At 42.4% G+C, this 22206-nt stretch overlaps 1 protein-coding gene across 2 annotated transcripts; it reads left to right on the forward strand.

The window, feature by feature from the left end:
* Positions 1 to 1746: 1746 nt before the first annotated feature.
* On the forward strand, positions 1747 to 16098 carry LOC143765440 (glycogenin-1-like). Of its 2 annotated transcripts, XM_077252107.1 has the most exons (10): positions 1825 to 1961; positions 3785 to 3869; positions 6394 to 6535; positions 7978 to 8152; positions 10238 to 10400; positions 10619 to 10745; positions 12220 to 12430; positions 12538 to 12630; positions 13628 to 13738; positions 15822 to 16098. In XM_077252107.1, the coding sequence occupies exons 2-10, from the start codon at positions 3863 to 3865 to the stop codon at positions 15981 to 15983; spliced, it is 1191 nt and encodes a 396-aa protein (XP_077108222.1). In that variant the 5' UTR covers positions 1825 to 1961; positions 3785 to 3862; the 3' UTR covers positions 15984 to 16098. The 2 variants fall into 2 exon arrangements, with proteins under 2 accessions (XP_077108223.1, XP_077108222.1); XM_077252108.1 differs by lacking the exon at positions 13628 to 13738 and having other exon boundaries at positions 1747 to 1961.
* Positions 16099 to 22206: the final 6108 nt, after the last annotated feature.

Consider the following 22206-nt stretch of genomic DNA (forward strand, 5'->3'; position numbering starts at 1 on the left):
CCAAAGTGTTATCCATTAGTGACTGTTGTTACGTTCTCACTACCTGGAGTATATGTTTATCCTCTTTATATTTAACATGATATGGCAAAACAAGATGAGACCTTTTCAGTTGATAGAGGAATATAAATAACATACTCTATATTTGTATTTTTGAGGGCACTTCTGGTGCTTGATATACATTTATAAAAATTCATTTGGACTAATGTGTATTGTTACACTCTGGTTACCCGTATATATTTTTGTGGGCTAAGTCAGCTTACTGTACATATAGACATTGTGCCTTACAATATTCCCTCTGGGTGCTAGTATTATGAATTGAATTCACACTATTTGTTTTTGTTTTATTAATTTTTTCTGGTTATTTTTCTATTTTTTTTTCTTTTTTCTACGGGTATCAATGGTGTATTGGGGACATCATCTTTTGTCTATCCTATTTTGAGGGTTTGTGAGGGACCCTAGGGTCAGCCACCGTTGAGTGGGGGCACCTACCGTAACAAATTAGGGTGTCTACCTCCACTGTCAGGCAGTTGGTCTTATAGGGATTGTACCCAGGGCTCACCAGGTTTCCATGACTATAGGTATTCATTAGGGTATCAATAGGGTGAGCCGTCGAGGAGTGGGGGCGCCGACCGCAGTAAAGTAGGGTGCCTACCCCCACTGCTAGGCAGGATTTATTTCGAGAATTATATAGGGTGGTGTAGGTACATTGTATGCCTTCTTACCTCTTTTAAATTATCATGAGTAATAGAGTCTTTTTTAACTGTCTTAATAAAAGTTAAATTTTAGGGATCCTTGCTCTTTTTTTTTGGTTTGCCAAATACGATCTATACAGCAATAAAGTAAAAGCGAATTTGAACAATGTGCCCCTCCACAAACCAAGTCTAAACCGCGCTCCTACAGTACCAGGCACGCCGTGCGCCCCACCCCCCGTCCAGACAATATGGCCTCATTACTACAAATGCCGGGAATCCCATCACCTGAACTCCGTCTCATCACCAGCTGTGGGCAGTGCGGTGGCTCAGTGGGTAGCACTGCAGCCATGCACCACTGGGGTCAAATCCCACCAAGGACAGCAAGCAAGGAGTTTGTACGTTCTCCCCGTGTTTGTGCTGGCTCCCTCCTTCCCTGCAAAGACATTGATAGGGAATCTAGATTGTGAGCCCCGATGGGGACAGCGATGATGCTATATAAGCAAAGCATAATATCACTTGGTCAAAGAAAAAGATGCAATAGTTGCCCGTAGCAACCAATCAGATTATAGATTTCATTATTTTATAGTAGCTGTGAAGAATAAGGCTACTTCCACACTAGCGTCGTGCACTGCTGTGAAAGCGCCGCACAACGGGGGCAGCGGATGCAGTTTTCCAACGCACCCGCTGCCCATTGTGAGGTGCGGGGAGGCGGGGGCAGAGTTCCGGCCGCGCATGCGCAGTCGGAAATGCTGCAGACGACGCACCAAAAAATGTTACAAGCAATGTTTTTTGGTGGCGACGGTCCGACGCAACAGTCGCACGACGGATGCAACGTGTGGCAATGCGTCGCACTGTGTTGCTAATAAAAGTCTATGGAGAAAAAACGCATCCTGCAAGCACTTTTGCAGGATGCGTTTTTTCTGCAAAACGACGCAAATCGACGTGCAGTGCACGACGCTAGTGTGAAAGAGGCCTTAGAGGTGAATGCTGATTGGTTGCCATGGGCAACAGCTCCACTTTTCCTTAGCACCACTCTGATAACTCGACCTGGTGCAGGGGTGGGTGGTCTCCAATCAGCGCACAGCGCCTCGCGGCACAGGAGGGGTGGGCCTTTATAGCCCGTCCAGTTGTGCACGGCTCACGCCCCCCTGTCTGTTCCCTCCCTGCAGCTCCACGCCGAGGCTTCGGGGGAAGCCGAGTGTCACCGTGCCCTCCACGCCACGCACGAATCCTGAGGGCAAGGGCAGCTGGAGGACTCCTCACTGACAGGTCTCCAGGGCTAATGGCGCCGTGTACTGTGTGTCCTCCATACTCTGCATCCTGAGGGTCGCCCCCTCCATAGCCTCATAGGGGGCTGCAGAGCGGCTCGGACGGCAGAAGGGGCTGCAGCCACCATGTCACATGGAGATCTACATGGGTAGCACACTGCACAGAGCCGGGGCTGCAGGGGCGAGGGGTGGGCGCTGCTGCAGCCGGAGGAAGGAGGGCACCGAAAGGCTTTTCTTTTTGTGGAGGGATTTGCTGAAATTGGAAGGGTGTAGGGGGTTTTCTTTCAATTTTTCTATAACCCTATGAGGGTTGGTTTCTCTGCGTGATCAGTTGACGTTTTGTAAGAGACCATATAAAAATGGTAGAAAAGGAAAAAAAAAAATCCAAGAGGGGTGAAATAGTGGGTAGAACTCACACACACACACACACACACACACACACACACACACACACACACACACACACACACACACACACACACACACACACACACACACACACACACACACACACACACACACACACACACACACACACACACACACACACACACACACACACACTTTTCAGGTCGTTACCACTATGATGATGTTAATCTTGGTATGTAGGTAATTGTCAGGGAAAAATCAAATGGTATAAAACAGCAGGAACATGGTGCCAGAAGTGTCGCTCCAAGCTGTGGTGTGAGACTCTGGTATTTGGAAGACGCCGGTTGTCATGCATTAGAGGAGCTGTAGCGTCCCACCCATTTCAGTGTAGTGTAGCTGTGGCTTTTATGCTACCCCTTTTTTTTTTTTTGTAAAGTATAAAAGTTTTGCTGAATCGACTTGGTTAGGTATTTCTGCTCCAGGTTCATGCACCGATTACTATGTCGTTAGCGTCCATGATCAGTCTGTTTCCTGCCCAGCACAGGCGTAACTTGTCAGTCATGGGCGCCCACTTACCATGTGGTGTCTTCTGTGACACTGGGGTCTCTGCGTCCTTATAGCTGCACCCAGATATTAGAGCCTGAGCTCCTTATCTACACTCCTGCCTTCCACTGCATCTTACCGTCTGACAGTGAATGTAGATGTGGGCAATTATGAAGAAATGGCTCAAACATGGATGTTTCCTCCAGATTGTGATGTGTGGAGGGGCCGGCCGTTGGGGTGGGGGGCAGTAATCTGTGCAATTTTAGTCCCGGTTGGTGAGGTCTTAAGAGATGAAGACCTGCTAGGATGTGTCCACGCACAATGGCGCTGATATTTCTGTGGTAAATGCAGAACATTAAGTCCCCAGCACTGGTCACACTGCGGCTCTTCTCTGCAGAAGGTTATGGTTTCCTAAAATCTCCACCCACCTTACCAGCTCCTGTGATGGGTAGCAGATGATGCGCACAGATATATGGATGTACCCGTACAGAAGCTAACAGGTGCTTGTCCTGCTGGAGAGACTGTTACTGGTTTTAGGGAATGCTGCCATTCAGGAAGTCATTAACCTCTATGGAGATGAGGTGTGTGGCACTCGGACAATGCAGGGACAGGTTAGCAGATAATCAGTGACCGGCTGGAAGTCCTACACACGTGTGCATATATACTGCTTACCAATAATGGGATGTCTACCACAGCCCCCGGAATGCCACCAGTGTGGAGCAGGCTATGGCCCAGTACAGCCTCTATCTCCATTCACCGTCTGTTACTGATTTACAGAAAGGAATGTCATGTACTATAGAGAATTTGACAATGGTCATGTGACCTTGAGAATACCCTATTAATGATTAATGCTGCATTAACCCTTGTATGACCCTCCTTTTACCCTTTTTTTTTTTTAATTTATTTTCTTAGTTTTAGAAGGACTGATCTCCTATATGTTGCTTGGAGGGATATAGATTTCTGCAGATACTGATTCACAGGCTCCTCAGCATGCCTGGTAAGTATGTCTTTTAGTTGGAGGTTCTAGTGTGGTGCTGGGAGTCTGAGTGAGGAGGGATGTACACCCAACGTGATCATACATGTGCAGGTTTTGGCCCCAGTCGCATGGCCGCCTAATAAGTCAGTAGTGAGGTGCGGGTGTGAGCTGCCGTAAGTACAGAAAACCAACTGATTCCATCACTGCAAATAAATCCTTGGTTGCTAAATAAGATTTCAGAGTTCTTGGGGGAAAAAAAAAATATATAATTTTTTCCACACAATATTTTTATCAGTTTTCCAAGGAAACTTTCTCGATCTATGTATCGGTGCTTTGTGTGTGTGGCTTACTGTAAATGTAACTTGGTAACCATGACATTTCTGGGGGACAAAAGTGTGGGATCCCCCAAAGTTTTATTAACCAGCAGGGGAAAGCGGACAGCTGGGGGCAGGTGTTTATAGCCTGGTGACTTCAAGCTCAGGGTTTAGTAATGGAGAGTAGTGATGAGCGAGTGTACTCGTTGCTCAGGTTTTCCTGAACACGCTTGGGTGATCTCCGAGTATTTGTTAGTGTTCGGAGATTAAGTTTTTATCGCTGCAGTTGAATGATTTACAGCTATTAGCCAGCTTGATTACATGTGGGGATTCCCTAGCAACCAGGCAACCCCCACATGTACTCAGCCTGGCTAGCAGCTGTAAATCATTCAACTGCAGCAATGAAAACTAAATCTCTGAGCACTAAATACTCGGAGATCACCCAAGCGTGTTCAGGAAAACCCGAACAACGAGTACACTCGCTCATCACTTCTGGAGAGGCATCTATAAGACACCCCCATTACTAACCCCATAGTCAAATTGTGACAAAAAAACACGGAGTAAAGTCCTTTATTTGATATGACTCATTTATTGACTTAAAAAAAAAAAAAAAAACTTACAACCATATTGCTTACCTTTCCAACTGGAAGATGATTAGCGAGTATACTCGTTGCTCGGGTTTTCCCAAGCTCGCTTGGGTGATCGAGTATTTGTAAGTGCTCGGAGATTTAGTTTTCGTTGCCTCAGCTGCATGATTTCCAGCTGATAGACAGCTTGAATACATGTGGGGATTCCCTGGCAACCCCCACATGTACTCAGGCTGGCTATCAGCCGTAAATCATGCAGCTGTGTCAACAAACTAAATCTCCAAATACTTGGAGACCACCCGAGCAACGAGTACACTCGCTCATCACTAATCATCCATTTTGTTCATAGACGACTAGCTCTGCTACATCTACTTTGCATGTGGAACGCTGGTATGATGCGAGGATTCAGCATGCCAGGCAGCAGAGACCATGGGCTGTGTGTGATTGTGCTGTTCAGTGCCTTGAGGGGGATGTGAAGTGTTAATAACCAATGAACTCTGTTTACCTCAATATCAGGATTGTGTGTATTGCACAGAGTATGGTTTTGATATCCTCCCTGTTTTCTCTGCTGCTTATGGAACAGTGGCCAGAATACTAAGCTCTGTATAACCCCTGAGCCAGATCGCTGATGGGCAGCTTTCTGTGTGCACTGCTCATTGTCAGCAAGCTGGACTGCCTGGCACGTGACACCAAGTCCAGCAGTGATAATCTCCTGCTGATAAAACACTGATTTGTATTGAGACTACATCAAACTGCTGAGCAAACGACATATCCCTGGAATCGGAGGTTTCTGCCCTTACACTATGGTGGTCTCAGATTAAGTAACAAACACCTGCTGACACATTCCCTTTTATCAAGTGGTCTTTTGGTGATATTGCACCATTATACAGACTAAAGCCCACCAGTATGGGCAGAGCATGGTATTCTTATTAGTGCACCACTCCAGTGGTGGTGCTTTTCATCAAAGTTCCCTGCCCATACTCTTATACTCACTTGCTGGCATCTTCACCAGCGCTGCTCCAGTCCCACAACGGACCTTTATTGCTGACCACTAGAAGTCAGAAGTAAGTCACAAGCTGTCAATGCAAGTCTGAGGGCCAGGACTCTAATAAACTTGCATTGAAAAGTGACCGCTAGCAAACACTGAGATCACAGCCTTCTGGAGACAGACGGGAGCAGCGGTGAAAGACGGTGAAGATGGTGGCAGGTAGGTATAAGACTAAGGCTATGTGCACACATTGTGGATTTTTCTGCACTGTTTTTGCAAAATCCACAGGTAAACCGCACTGCGGATTTACCACAGTTTTTGTGGGGATTTCACCTGCAGTTTTAAATCTGTGGATTCCTATTGAGGAGCAGGTGTAATCCGTTGTGGAATCCACACAAAGAATTGACATGCTGCGAAGAAAACACCGCTGCGCTTCCGCAGCATGGGCACTGCGGATTTGGTTTTCCATACGTTTACATGGTACTGAACAACGCATGGAAAACTGCTGCAGATCTGCAGCAAAATGTGCACATAGCCTTAGTGTGAGGGAACATGGATCAGAAGCACCACTCCAGCGGTAAACTAAAACACACTGGAGTGGTGCTTTCACGTGGGTTGTGTAATCTACAGTGTATTTTTCTTTTTTAATCTTCCAGTTACAGACCAAGCCTTTGTGACACTTTGCACAAATGATACATACTGCCAAGGTGCACTGGTGTTGGGGAAGTCATTAAGGAATCATGAAACATCCCGCAAGCTGGTGGTAATGATTACATCCCCAGTCTCTGGTCATATGAGGTAAGACCAGACATAGATGAAGGCTTTTATTTTATTTTTTTTTCTCACAATGTGTTAAACTGTCAGGAAGAATGTATTGCAGCTTTAACCCCTTCACGACATGCACCATACATGTACTGCGCATGTCGCCTCTCCCTTTAGATGTGGGCTCCAGTGCTGAGCCTAAATCTTTCCCAGCACGTCGCCTGATTTGAATTGAACAGCTAACGTGTGCCCCTAACAGCCACATGTGGAATCGCAATCCACCCGCGGCTGTTAACCTTGCCGCTGTCAGTCTGACAGTGGGTTGGCATGACAACCCAGAGTCTACAGTAGACCCCCGTGGTTGACATTGCCATATTACTATGAGCGCCACTAGGCAGTTGGTGCTCATAGTGAGCATTTCTGCTATATAGAGCAGAGCTGAAGCCCTGCTCTGTATAGCACAAGCAATCGGCTGATCGTGGCATTTAGTCTCACAAGGAGACTTGAAGTGTAAAGTAAGTTTATTATTTTTAAAAAAGCACAAATCACCCCCCTTTTTTTGCCACATTCAAAATAAAACAATTTAAAAAAAAAAAAATACACATTTGGTATCGCAACTTTCAGAATCGCCTGATCTATCAAGATATAAAAAGAATCAGATCGGTAAACAGCGGAGCGCAAAAAGTCAAAATGCCAGAATTCATTTTTTTGTTTTTCTTGCCGCTGCAACACTGCATTAACGGGCAATCAAGATTGTAGCTACAAAGCCCTCACCTAGCCCCAGAAAAAGACGCTACGGGTCTTGGAAAATGACACAAATTTGTTGGTTTTTTTTCAACTCTTAAATGAAAATCAACCTATAGATGTTTGGTGTCTATGAACTCATAATGACCTGGAGAATCATCATGTCAGGTCAGTGTTAGCATTTGGTGAACATGGTTAAAAAAAAAAAAAAAAAAAAATTTTGGAATTGCACTTTTTTTTTTTTTTTTCTGTTTTCCAGTACATGATATGTTAAAACCAATAGTCGTTCAAAAGTACAAGTCGTCTCGCAAAAAAAGTCCTCTCATGGTCATATTGACAAAAATAAAAAAGTTGTGGCTCTGGGGAGCAAAAAACGAAAATACAAAAATGGACTGCAGCATGAAGGGGTTAAACCCTCAAATTTCTCCAGTTGAACGAGCTACTAGCAATTTCTGCTTAAATTTCTGTATGCTAAAAAAATATGTATATATGTTGGTCTAGGCTTAAACTGATCAGAGACCTTTTGGGCAGACGGTATCACTGTGTCACGTCTAATGCTGGGCCTTGTGATGGTGCAGGACATGGAGGTGTGGGACCAAAGTGCCAAAGTGAACCCTGGTGCCCCTTCAGGCCCTGCACTAGGCATACGGTATATTAGCTGTGCCTGACGTGTCCCTCCAACATTGAATACTATACACCATTGCTCAGTTTCCATATACTTCTCTGTTTTTAAGGACAATTCTCAGCAACGTTTTTGATGAAGTTTTGGAGGTGGACACGCTAGATAGCGCAGATTTAGTGCGGCTGTCCTTGCTCAAACGTCCAGAACTTGGAGTCACTTTCACCAAAATACAGTGTTGGACCCTTACCCAGTATACGAAGTGTGTGTACATGGATGCAGACACAATTGTAAGTGCATTATTTTTTTTATTTTTATTTTTTTTGTTCTATGTAATCTTATGTTGTGTCCACAGTCTGGCCCAGGAGAACATAAAACACCTTTTCTAAAAGTTGGTAGGATTGGATTTGGGGCAAATACTGCAATAGCATTTTGTGTGTAAAATAAATATAAAATTGCCACCTAGTACAACACCATCAACGTACAAGAGATTTTACAAGTTTCATCTATACACTGCATAGATTTTCTGATAGAATTGATCACAAGTCCATTATTTATTTATTTTTTCCTACAGATTTCCTGCTGTTTCTTTGCAGACAGTTGAAATCTGAAGCATTGTCCCTAAGTGTGTGTGTGTGGGGGGGGTGTATACAGTTGTGGCCAAAAGTATTGACACCCCTGCAATTCTGTCAGATAATACTCAGTTTCTTCCTGAAAATGATTGCAAACACAAATTCTTTGGTATTATCTTAATTTAATTTGTCTTAGATGAAAAAACACAAAGAATTGTCCTAAAGCCAAATTGGATATAATTCCACACTAAACATAAAAAGGGGGTGGACAAAAGTATTGGCACTGTTCGAAAAATCATGTGATGCTTCTCTAATTTGTGTAATTAACAGGACCTGTAACTTATCTGTGGCACCTAACAGGTGTTGACCATAACTAAATCACACTTGCAGCCACTTGACATGGATTAAAGTTGACTCAACCTGTGTCCTTGTGTGTACCACATTGAGCATGGAGAAAAAGAAGACCAAAGAACTGTCTGAGGACTTGAGAAACCAAATTGTGAGGAAGCATGAGCAATCTCAAGGCTACAAGTCCATCTCCAAAGACCTGAATGTTCCTGTGTCTACCGTGCGCAGTGTCATCAAGAATTTTAAAGCCCATGGCACTGTTGCTAACCTCCCTAGATGTGGACGGAAAAGAAAAATTGACAAGAGATTTCAACACAAGATTGTGCGGATATTGGATAAAGAACCTCAACTAACATCCAAACAAGTTCAAGCTGCCCTGCAGTCCGAGGGTACAACAATTTCAACCCGTACTATCCGTCGGCGTCTGAATTAAATGGGACTGTATGGTAGGAGACCCAGGAAGACCCCACTTCTTACCCCGAGACATAAAAAAGCCAGGCTGGAGTTTGCCAAAACTTACCTGAAAAAGCCTAAAACGCTTTGGAAGAATGTTCTCTGGTCAGATGAGACAAAAGTAGAGCTTTTTGGGCAAAGGCATCAACATAGTTTACAGGAGGAAAAAAAGGAATTCAAAGAAAAGAACACGGCCCCTACAGTCAAACATGGCGGAGGTTCCCTGATGTTTTGGGGTTGCTTTGCTGCCTCTGGCACTGGACTGCTTGACCGTGTGCATGGCATTATGAAGTCTGAAGACTACCAACAAATTTTGCAGCATAATGTAGGGCCCAGTGTGAGAAAGCTGGGTCTCCCTCAGAGGTCATGGGTCATTGTCCTGCTGGAAGACCCAAAACACACTTCAAAAAGTACTAGAAAATGGTTTGAGAGAAAGCACTGGAGACTTCTAAGGTGGCCAGCAATGAGTCCAGACCTGAATCCCATAGAACACATGTGGAGAGATCTAAAAATGGCAGTTTGGAGAAGGCACCCTTCAAATATCAGGGACCTGGAGCAGTTTGCCAAAGAATGGTCTAAAATTCCAGCGGAGCATTGTAAGAAACTCATTGATGGTTACCGGAAGCGGTTGGTCGCAGTTATTTTGGCTAAAGGTTGTGCAACCAAGTATTGGGCTGAGGGTGCCAATACTTTTGCTGGCCCATTTTTGGAGTTTTGTGTGAAATGATCAATGTTTTGCTTCATTCTCTTTTGTGTTTTTTCATTTAAGACAAACTAAATGAAGATAATACCAAAGAATTTGTATTTGCAATCATTTTCAGGAAGAAACTGACTATTATCTGACAGAATTGCAGGGGTGTCAATACTTTTGGCCACAACTGTATATCTATCTTTTCTGCCTGAACAATCCACTTTTTTTCTTTTTTTTTTTTTTCTTCAATAAGCTGTTTTTTGTTTTGTTTTATTTTTGTTTAATGTATGACACTACGATGTCTGTTACAGGCTCTTCGTAATATCGATGAATTATTCGATCGGGAAGAACTTTCAGCAGCTCCTGATTCCGGTTGGCCTGACTGTTTTAATAGTGGGGTGTTTGTCTTTAGACCATCACTTGAAACTTTTGGACGTCTTCTGCAGTATGCAGAAGACAATGGCAGCTTTGATGGTAAGGTTAGTCAATATAGGGGTATCTTGTAGTTCTTCATATATTGGTCAAGATATTCCAGAACTTTTAAGTTCATGTCACGTAGTTTAACAAAAAAAAAAAAGTCTGGGTGATAACCATTATGGCTTCTACATCACAGCCTTATGATGACAAATTGTGTTCTGTCTAACTGTGCGTAAAGCGCTGGAACTTATTCTGTTTCTCCATGTTTCTTACAGGCGGTGACCAGGGCCTGCTTAACAGTTTCTTTAGCAACTGGGCAACAGCAGACATCAGTAAACATTTGCCTTTCATCTATAACTTGAGCATAAGTTCTATATACACTTATATACCTGCATTTAAACAGTAAGTAACAATGATCCAGCTGAATAGAACTGAGCCGAGTATTATATCACATGCTGTGCTGATAACGCACATCAAGGGGTGTTTTTTGTAACTTTGAGCATTAGGTAGACCTCTTTAGACTTATCTAACCACTACATAAAAAAAAAAAATCCGCTCTGCTGCACCTGCTCAGGACTGAATTTAGGCGTGCGTAGAGATGTCAAATGTTACATGACAATTAGAAATGTGTGAACTCCTCCTGTTCTCAATGATGATTTCTTGTTTCTAGACAGTAAAATATCTCTGTGGAATCTGTAATAAGTGACACCAGATATGTCCGTAATAAATCCTCAAATGTCAATCACTGCATTTGGACAATATCAAAGGGGATGTCCAGGATAATGAAAATATAGCTGCCTTGTTTCAGAAATGGCATTTTGCCTTTCTTCGTGTGCGATATTGGAGAGCTTTCATTCACTGTTCAACGGCAGCAGATATAACTCATAGACAAGGGTGGCGCTGTTCTTGGAAGAAAGCATTGTTTTTCTAATTTTTAATCCCTTTAAATACAAACGATCACAGCTTGCATTTGAAATAGTGGTGACCTAGAGGAAAATAAGTTATTTAGTTAAACATAAGTGTTATAGCCATGCTCTACACCAGTTAGTCTTGACTAACAAGTGAAGTGAATAACTTCATTATCCCATGACTATGGTACGGTGGTCCTTTTAAGGCTCATTGTGTCAGTCTGTGGTCCCATAAAACAGAAGAGCTAATGCTGGCTGTGATGGAAAGAACACTGTGAATTCCAACTTGATGTGTCGACAGATGAGTCGGTCTGCTTCCACCACTGAAGGAATCTTGCTAGAAGCATGTGGGCAATGAAGCAATTAATGGCCTGGACATGTGCGGATTTTAAATAATGTAGACCTCTGGGTGTGGGTCTGCTACTTGCCTGCGGGAGGGATGACACCCCAGTGCACTGAGGACAGCAGGTGGTCGGAGGCCGTATGATGCTCTGGGAAGCCTTTTGGTCTTGGCATTCATGTGGCTGTTACTTTGACATATAGGTTATAACTTTACTAAAGACCAAGTACACTGCTTCATAGTGGCAACATGATCAAATAGCAGTGTCCTTTTTTTTTTTTTTTTGAAAGAATATTTGCCACACTGCAAATGTTGTTCATTGATGGATGGAGGAACGTGGCCTAAAGTGTAAGGTGATGACTTTGCCTCCACCTTCTCCAGATCTCAGTATGATCGAACTGTAGGATGTCCTGCAAAGACAATTCCATTGGGGTCGCACCTCACAACTTGCAGAACTTCCAGGATCTGTGGTTAACATCTTGGTGCAGACAGAGATGTTCCAATGGCTCAGATCTGTTATGATGGCACAGTAGGATCTCACAATATTGGGTCATCTCAATATTGTATTGAAATATTACTTGTGTGTAATAACAGAATAAAGTCTAAAGTCTGCACATTTCTCTTACAGGTTTGGATCCGAGGCAAAGGTTGTTCATTTTATAGGTACCCCAAAACCTTGGAGTTGTAAATATAACCCACAAACAAAATGGATTGTAGAGGAGGAAGCGCTAAACGGAGATCAGCACCTTTTATTCTTTGTCCACTGGTGGGAGATCTACACTTCTGACGTTTTACCTTTATTAACGGAACAAGAGGAGTTTAACGCCACAGATAATGAGGTAAATCTACGAGTCTTGAGTTTGGATACCATCTGTTAGCGTTTTTGAGATGTCCTCAAAAATTGTCAGATTTATTGACTTGCTAAATTTGTTTTAATTTCCTCCAGCTTCAATGTGGAGGAATAGAACTTCAGATAAAAAATGAAAATCCGTCTTCTGACTGCTCTGAGGGAGCGCATTGTGCCGATCCTGGGATCCCTGTAAGTATCTGGTGTTTTGTTACACATTGAATTGTATGCATGATAGCTGTGGTAAAAGTCCACACAAACTTGGTAAATTCTCCCTCAAGAATTTCCTATTGTGCTTTTCTTCAGCACTCCCACGGTTAATACAAAGGGACACTTATAATGCCGTGGTTAGTTCTGAATTATGGGCACACGTACAGGATTATTCTTTGTGACACTGTCAAATTTGATAAAGATGCATCAAAGGGGCGAGAGTAGTTCATGCCTTTCTCTTGTGTAAAAATGGTCTCCTTTTTTCAAAATTAAATTCGTAGGTACACAACTGTGAAAGAGTCACACCACACTGTTTTTGAGGGCTATTTGTTTGAAAGATTATGGTTTTATTTTTATTTTGTAACATTGTAAAACTGCCCCATTGTATTGTAAATGTATTTTCAAAGTTCCATCTATGTTAGAAGATGACCCTTTATGCTGAAATCCTATTTAATGCACAGAATGAATGCGGTCTGTGGTCTCAATTACCTTATGTTATGGCAGTATCAGTGAGGGCGTCCTGGTAACTTGTGGCTATGGGAAGTTTCTGTTCTTTGCTTGCAGACTTGTCAGATTGCAGGCAGTAGTCCATTAATGGGTTCGCTGGGTAACTTGTGCGTCACAATATTGTAATGTGCCCACAATGTCTCTGATAACTTAATATTAGGGAACTACTATGTCTACAATCCTCCTAACTTGTTAAAAGGGGGCTATTTTGAAATAGTTTGCTATAAACTGCACCTCTCTTCTTGTGGTCAGTTTCTGGTATCTCTGATCAGTGTTACTGAATGCTTGCCTGGGTTTTATTTATTTATTTTTGGTAGCTTTTTAGAATAAGCTGTCATTCCTCGAGTACACATGACACCATTTCTGGCCATCATATGAATTGAATCCTGTGTGGGTTTTTTTTTTTTTCTGTAATGCATTGTAAAGAGAACTTTTGAGAACAGGGATGTGTATCTAACTGCTGTCTTTCTAGCAAACCAGTAGTAGTTCTCAACAGCGTGCACTTGATGACAGTCTTCAAGGTCAAGACCTACTCCCCTCCCAACTCAGCCCTGAGCCTGTAACTCAAGACTCCTTCCATATGGTATTTCCATTGGCTCTCCTCCATCACCTGCTTCTGTGCTCTTCCTATATGATTTTTAATTTCCTTTTGCTTTCAAAATTACCTAGACCTTAAAACTAAGGTGTCAGTATTTAGCCTTTTCTCCATGTAATCAGCTGCTCTCTCCATTGTAATGGTAACTTATTACTGTTTGCAGTAACACCATGGAATAAAATATTTCTAGATTATTCAGCTTTATTACACTGCTCCTTAAAGGGGGTAATCCCAACTTTAAAAAAAAAAAAAAAAAGTTATGGCATGCAGTAAGGTTCTGACCTCAGACTCACAGATCTTAAAAACAGGCCAGAGGTCCCTTTTGGTATTTCCTCTGCATGTCTGCACTCTGTCACCTGCTGTGCGGAGAATTGCAACACTACTCCATTCAGAGGCGTGGTGTTACAGTACTGATATGTGGGGGGGTAATGTATTTGAAAAAGAAAGAGGCAAGCGGAGGTCCTGGCAGTCGGGGCCCCCACCAATGACTAGGTGATTGCATGACCTAGTTATATGCCATCACTTCCTATAATGGCACACTCTGTAGTTTGTGTTAACATTAATGTGAAGACCACCAATTGATGTATATTGACCTACCAGTTCATATCCATGCTAGCTACATAAGATGTGCCGAATAATAAATGTTTTATTTCTGGTGTTATTGATCAGTGCTGCATGCATTTATAGCTGGTTAAGGGGGTGTATACTTCTAGAAAATATCAGTCAACCGACCTAATCTACTGAAAATTCATAATTCTGTATTGTGATTAGTCAACATGACAGGCGTATTTGTCTATATATGCATACAGTGATTCCATGGACCTTTGCATCCAGTTCATAAAGTATACACCCTTATATAAGGAAAAGTTTTTTAACTTACAAGTAAAAGGTGTACATATACTTTTGTGAATTATCACACTGCTGAAGAATAATCAGAATCTAACATTTAGATCAGACATCTAAAATGATGTATAGTCCTCACAGAGCCTAGAGTAGAGTTCACACTTTTGGTCGTAGCGACTTGCAGCCTTTGCTGTCCAAAAATGCATCAAATTTTGGGTATAGAAAAAGGACATGGCACAAATGCAGATCTACAACTAAATGGACTTTGGGCATTTTTGACTATGGTGCTAACACCTTGCCTGTACTGCCTTGACACGATCTGTTCCACCTGAGATCTGTCATGAATCTCTCCTACTAGTGATTTCTTGCTTCAGATGTCACGTCGACAGATGCTGCGTCTCAGGTCCTTTTCTTCTTCCCCTATGCTCTGTTAGTGGCGTGTCACTACAGATATGCTTACAGGCAGTGGGGAGCCAGCTGTCAGTCAGCATGATGTCTGTAGTGATGCCCCATAAATATAGCAGACCATAGGTGAACTAGCTGCTCTTTTGATGAGGTCAAATGAAGCTGGAGCCTGAAATGCCTCATCACAGGGCAGGCAGTTATCAACTACCTGCCATTAAGTTCGTAGCCCCAAAGTCCCAGTTAATACTACTTAATGTATCAAGTGATACAAGGAAGAATATTACTACACTTGCCAACTGGGCCAGTGCTGTTACTCTTATGTCCTGACCCTATTGGTCTTCTGGCAGGAGGTATCGGGTGACTTCTGCAGCCAATATTGGTGGGCAACCTCTTTTAAGCTAGACTCCAACCCGACTTTGCATATGGGCCCAACTTTCGGTAATAGTTTGCTTCAGGGGTTGTAGTATTAGATTTTTTTTACATCACATAGTGATAGTTTTCTGCACAAAACATACATTTGAGGAATAGAGTACGGGTACAATGTGGAAACTTTCTTCTCGTTCGTGTATTTTGTTTTGTTTTTTTAATAACTGCATTGTAAAAGTTAGATTCACGCGCCTCATTTGAGGGAAGGAAGACTCGTATAAAAAAAAAAACTGAGGATGCCTTTTAATGTTTGAGCCAAATAAGGCTGAACATGCGGGCTCGCTTCTATACTATCCCAACACAATCAAATTGTATTGAGGACCCGCAATATGAAACGGATTGTTCAGCCCTAAAACAATTCCTTTAACTTGATTTAATTATTTGTTTTATTATTCAGGCTCACCTTTCCAAGTCTGTTTCGGAATTATCCATCCAAGAAGCTGAAGAAGCACTGAAAGCTGAGGAAGAACGCAGGAAATGGGAAGAAGGGCACATTGATTACATGGGAAAGTATTCTTTTGACAATATCCAAAAGAAGCTGGATCGTTTTCTACAGTGACTTCTCTTCCATTACCTCTACAAGGGTGCTGATAACGTTTTTCATTATTTATTGTGCAGTGGCAGGATTATGTTTGATTTACTTGCATTTTTTCCAATTAAATTGGGATAAAATATTTTGTATGATGTCTCCTTTAATAATATAATATATATCTGTGGAAGATTCTATTGTTGGCAAAGTCTTCACTCATAGTTCATCACTAATCCAGCCCTGAAAGATTTGTAAGGGTATCGGCCAGATATGGGTAAGTTAGGGCAGCTGCCGGAATCCGCCCCATAAAATGAAGAATCACTGAAACCACACAAGTACAATTACTGTACTAATCAAAAACTCACTGGAAACTTCATTAATTTTATTTAGACTTTCAAAACCAAAATATACATATAATTTTTAACAATATTAGAGATCATCTGATAATGCGGAACACATTTTAAAGAAAGGGGGGAGCCTAGATAACCTGAAGGAATCTCTAAAGTCATGGAGGTTGGCACTAATCTTTGCAAGTGGTGCCCCCACTCACCGATGGCTAACCCTAATGCACCTTACTATGCTCATACAAAAAAGTTGTAACTCTTGACTCAAAATATTAAAACCATACAGATGGAGGATGAACGCCAAAAATAAATTAATTGAAAAATTGTAACGACTCCAATGATATAGCCATAACCTTATGGATGGCCAGTGTCTGTGTTAGATGCACGCATTTATCCATACAGGTCATTCCTGTAAGGGAGGGTTGATAAATTATACAAGTAAGGCCGGAGTCACACTACCGTATAATACGGATGAGTGCTAAGCGATAAAAAAAAATCACAGCACTCGGACCAATGTTAATCCATGGGGCAGCTCCCATCATCTGTTTTCTCGGCCATAATATATGTGCGAGTGAAATCGCAGCATGCTGTGATTTTCACCGTATATCGGCCGAGAATCGCCAATGAAAGTCTATGGGTTTGAGAAACTCGCAAACCACACAGACCATCTGTGTTACTTGCGAGAAATACGCACCGGTGTCCGTTAGAAAAGCCGATAATTCAGTGCGGTGTACAGTAAAATCACACTGACAGGTTAGGATGGAATAGATAAAATAAATGTCTACACATTGTACGTGTGTGTATGTTCCTTGAGATGGATTACTGCGTGGGACTTGACTGTACAGCGGACAGGTATAGGATATTGCTGCTTTTTTATTTTAGAAATTTTTTTTTTTTTTTTTACAGAAGAACGAGGGCTTCGCTTGGATTGAGCGTACAATAAAGATGTTTAAGACCTGTTTCATTCTTACCCTAAGAATAAAGTATTTCAGTGAATGTGTCCACTGTCCGGATTACATCCGGATCAGCTGTGGATTGAACGCTGAGTACAGCTGCAGCGTTCAACCTGTAACATCCAGATGTTAAAGCATAGTGGAGGGGATTTTATTAAATCCCGTCTCCACTATGCGTGCGAACATCCGGCAGCCCTGCATTTATGGACATTTGGCGCGTCTTTTTAGAATGCAGCATGTCTGTTTACTTTGCGGCGACGCTCCGTCGCCACAAGGTAAATCACAAGGCCCTATGTATGGGGTGCGGAGATTCCGGATGTGTGCAATGAACACATCCGGAATCACTGCGTGGACAGAAGAGGGCGGCGCTTTGGGCGGAGAGGGTTTTCCACTCCAAAGTGCCGTGATTACGGACCGTGGACACTCATTATCCACGGCATAATGTCACCTTACAATAGCAAGGTGACATTAACCCCTTATTACCCCATATGCCAGTGCTACAGGGCCATGGGAAGAGAGGCTAAGTGCCTAAGTACAGATGCGTCTTTTCTGGGATGGCTGGGGCAGATGGTTTTAACCGAGGGTGGGGGGCACCAATAACCATGGTCCCTCTCTAGGCTGCTATTATCTGCCCTCAGTCACTGGCTTTCCCTCTCTGGTGGAGAAAATTGCACGGGAGCCCATGCCCGTTTTATCCGTGAGTAAACCCTTCAATTTAACACCTACAGCTCCAAAATTTTACACAACTAACATTATTGATGAGGGGCATATAAGAATCTTAATGGATATGCAATGGTTTACTGTATGCAAACCATGTCTCATCCTGTCGGGTTCTGCAATTATTTTACAGAACTCGACAATTGAATTATCGGGTATTCAGTTATCTAGCTCTGTATGAAATATAAATATAATGTCTCACTGATACGAGAGAGATACATGTACAATATATAATTACATAAAGAATATTTGAGGCCATGGATCCATTATATGTCCATTTTGCAGGCCGGCGAGAAAATCTCGGCATATGGGTGACACTTTTTTTTTTTAAATAAAAAATCGCATCCTTGCACTGCATACGGATCACTATTGAGGAACATTTTTGCGATACTCGTCCATGTGAGGCCGGCGTCACACTAGCGAGTTTTACGGACGTATGAGAGGTGCAGAAAATACGGTACAATGATTCTCTATGGCCCAGCTCCTATCTGCCGTATTTTACTGATCCGTATTATCCGGTCTTGTACGGCCGTAGAAAATCGCAGCATGCTGCGTTTGTCACTGTATTGCGCAAAAAAATCGCCAATGAAAGTCTATGGGGGCGAGAAAAATACGGATTACACACGGACCATGCGTGTGACTTGCGAGAAATACGCACCGGTGTTCTCTAGAAAAGCCGGCAATTCAGTGCGGTGTACAGTAAAATCACACTGATAGAATAGGTAGAATAAATGTCTACACATAGAATAGGTGTATGTGTATATATATATATATATATACAGGTCCTTCTCAAAAAATTAGCATATAGTGTTAAATTTCATTATTTACCATAATGTAATGATTACAATTAAACTTTCATATACTATAGATTCATTATCCACCAACTGAAATTTGTCAGGTCTTTTATTGTTTTAATACTGATGATTTTGGCCTACAACTCCTGATAACCCAAAAAACCTGTCTCAATAAATTAGCATATCAAGAAAAGGTTCTCTAAACGACCTATTACCCTAATCTTCTGAATCAACTAATTAACTCTAAACACATGCAAAAGATACCTGAGGCTTTTAAAAACTCCCTGCCTGGTTCATTACTCAAAACCCCCATCATGGGTAAGACTAGCGACCTGACAGATGTCAAGAAGGCCATCATTGACACCCTCAAGCAAGAGGGTAAGACCCAGAAAGAAATTTCTCAACAAATAGGCTGTTCCCAGAGTGCTGTATCAAGGCACCTCAATGGTAAGTCTGTTGGAAGGAAACAATGTGGCAGAAAACGCTGTACAACGAGAAGAGGTGACCGGACCCTGAGGAAGATTGTGGAGAAGGACCGATTCCAGACCTTGGGGAACCTGAGGAAGCAGTGGACTGAGTCTGGTGTGGAAACATCCAGAGCCACCGTGCACAGGCGTGTGCAGGAAATGGGCTACAGGTGCCGCATTCCCCAGGTAAAGCCACTTTTGAACCATAAACAGCGGCAGAAGCGCCTGACCTGGGCTACAGAGAAGCAGCACTGGACTGTTGCTAAGTGGTCCCAAGTACTTTTTTCTGATGAAAGCAAATTTTGCATGTCATTCGGAAATCAAGGTGCCAGAGTCTGGAGGAAGACTGGGGAGAAGGAAATGCCAAAATGCCTGAAGTCCAGTGTCAAGTACCCACAGTCAGTGATGATGTGGGGTGCCATGTCAGCTGCTGGTGTTGGTCCACTGTGTTTCATCAAGGGCAGGGTCAATGCAGCTAGCTATCAGGAGATTTTGGAGCACTTCATGCTTCCTGGCACCTGCTCACAGTGCCAAAACCACTGGTAAATGGTTTACTGACCATGGTATTACTGTGCTCAATTGGCCTGCCAACTCTCCTGACCTGAACCCCATAGAGAATCTGTGGGATATTGTGAAGAGAAAGTTGAGAGACGCAAGACCCAACACTCTGGATGAGCTTAAGGCCGCTATTGAAGCATCCTGGGCCTCCATAACATCTCAGCAGTGTCACAGGCTGATTGCCTCCATGCCACGCCGCATTGAAGCAGTCATTTCTGCCAAAGGATTCCCGACCAAGTATTGAGTGCATAACTGAACATTATTATTTGATGGTTTTTTTGTTTGTTATTAAAAAACACTTTTATTTGATTGGATGGTTGAAATATGCTAATTTATTGAGACAGGTTTTTTGGGTTATCAGGAGTTGTAGGCCAAAATCATCAGTATTAAAACAATAAAAGACCTGACAAATTTCAGTTGGTGGATAATGAATCTATAATATATGAAAGTTTAATTGTAATCATTACATTATGGTAAATAATGAAATTTAACACTATATGCTAATTTTTTGAGAAGGACCTGTATATGTCAGTGAGATATATATATATATATATATATTTCATACAGAGCTAGATATCATAAAAGTCGGTAATTCATTTGCCGGCTTTTGCGATCTCCTTCCCAAACCCGACATGATATGAGACATGGTTTACATACAGTAAACCATCTCGTATCCCTTTTTTTTTTTTGCATATTCCACACTACTAATGTTAGTGTGTGTGTGTGTGCAAAATTTGGGCGCACTAGCTATTAAAGGGATAAATCGCGGAAAAAATTGGCGTGGATGCCCACGCAATTTTCTCCGCCAGAGTGGTAAAGCCAGTGACTGAGGGCAGATATTAATAGCCTAGAGAGGGTCCATGGTTATTGGCCCCCCTGGCTAAAAACATCTGCCCCCAGCCACCCCAGAAATGGCACATCTGGAAGATGCGCCTATTCTGGCACTTGGCCACTCTGTTCCCACTCCCTTGTAGTGGTGGGATATGGGGTAATAAAGGGTTAATGTCACCTTGCTATTGTAAGGTGACATTAAGCCAGATTAATAATGGAGAGGCGTCAATTATGACACCTATCCATTATTAATCCAATAGTACGAAATGGTTACCACACACATTATTACAAAGTACTTTAATGAAATAAAGACACAGGGTGTTGTAATATTTTATTATTCTCTTAATCCACCTGAAGACCCTCGTTCTGTAAAAAAGGAAAAATAAAAAATCAACAATATCCCATACCTTCCTTCGTTCTGGAACATCCAACGATGTAAATCCATCTGAAGGGGTTAAATCATTTTACACCCAGGAGCTCTGCTAACGCAGTTGTGCTCGTGGATGTAAAACCTCGGGGAATGAATGGAAAGCAGGGGAATGTCCTGTAGTTACCTTGAGTTGCGGTGATGCGCCCTCTGCTGGATGAACTCATGAACTCGAGCGTGGGAAAAGTCCCCAGGCTCGAGTTCATATGAGGACCTCCAGCAGAGGGCGCATCACCGCGACTCAAGGTAACTACAGTACATTCCCCTGCTTTCTATTCATTCCCCGTGTTTTTACAACCAGGAGCACAGCTGCTTTAGCAGAGCTCCTGGGTGTAAAATGATTTAACCCCTTCAGATGGATTTACATCGTGGGACTTGCCAGAACGACGGAAGGTATGGGATATTGCTGATTTTTTAATTTTTTACAGAACGAGGGTCTTCAGGTGGATTAAGAGAATAATAAAATATTACAACACCCTGTGTCTTTATTTCATTAAAGTACTTTGTAATAATGTGTGTGTTTTATTAACCATTTCGTACTATTGGATTAATAATGGATAGGTGTCATAATTGACGCCTCTCCATTATTAATCTGGCTTAATGTCACCTTACAATAGCAAGGTGACATTAACCCTTCATTACCCCATATCTCACCGCTACACGGGAGTGGGAAGAGAGTGGCCAAGTGCCAGAATAGGCACATCTTCCAGATGTGCCTTTTCTGGGGTGGCTGGGGGCAGATGTTTGTAGCCGGGGGGGCCAATAACCATGGACCCTCTCTAGGCTATTAATATCTGCCCTCAGTCAATGGCTTCACCACTCTGGCGGAGAAAATTGCGTGGGAGCCTACGCCAATTTTTTCCGCGATTTAACCCTTTAATTTAATAGCTAGATTGCCCAAATTTTGCACATACACACAACTAAAAATATTAAAAAAAATATTGTTCCTATAAATACATTTCTTTAAATAAAAAAAATCAATAGAAGTACACATATTTAGGATCGCCGCGTCCGTAACGACCCAACCTATAAAACTGTCCCACTAGTTAACCCCTTCAGTGAACACCGTGAAAAAAAAAAAACCGAGGCAAAAAACAACACTTTATTATACCGCCAAACAAAAAGTGGAATAACACGCAATCAAAAAGACGGATATAAATAA

The sequence above is a fragment of the Ranitomeya variabilis genome, chromosome 4 (genome assembly GCF_051348905.1).
Source record: "Ranitomeya variabilis isolate aRanVar5 chromosome 4, aRanVar5.hap1, whole genome shotgun sequence".
In the NCBI taxonomy this organism is placed as follows: domain Eukaryota; kingdom Metazoa; phylum Chordata; class Amphibia; order Anura; family Dendrobatidae; genus Ranitomeya; species Ranitomeya variabilis.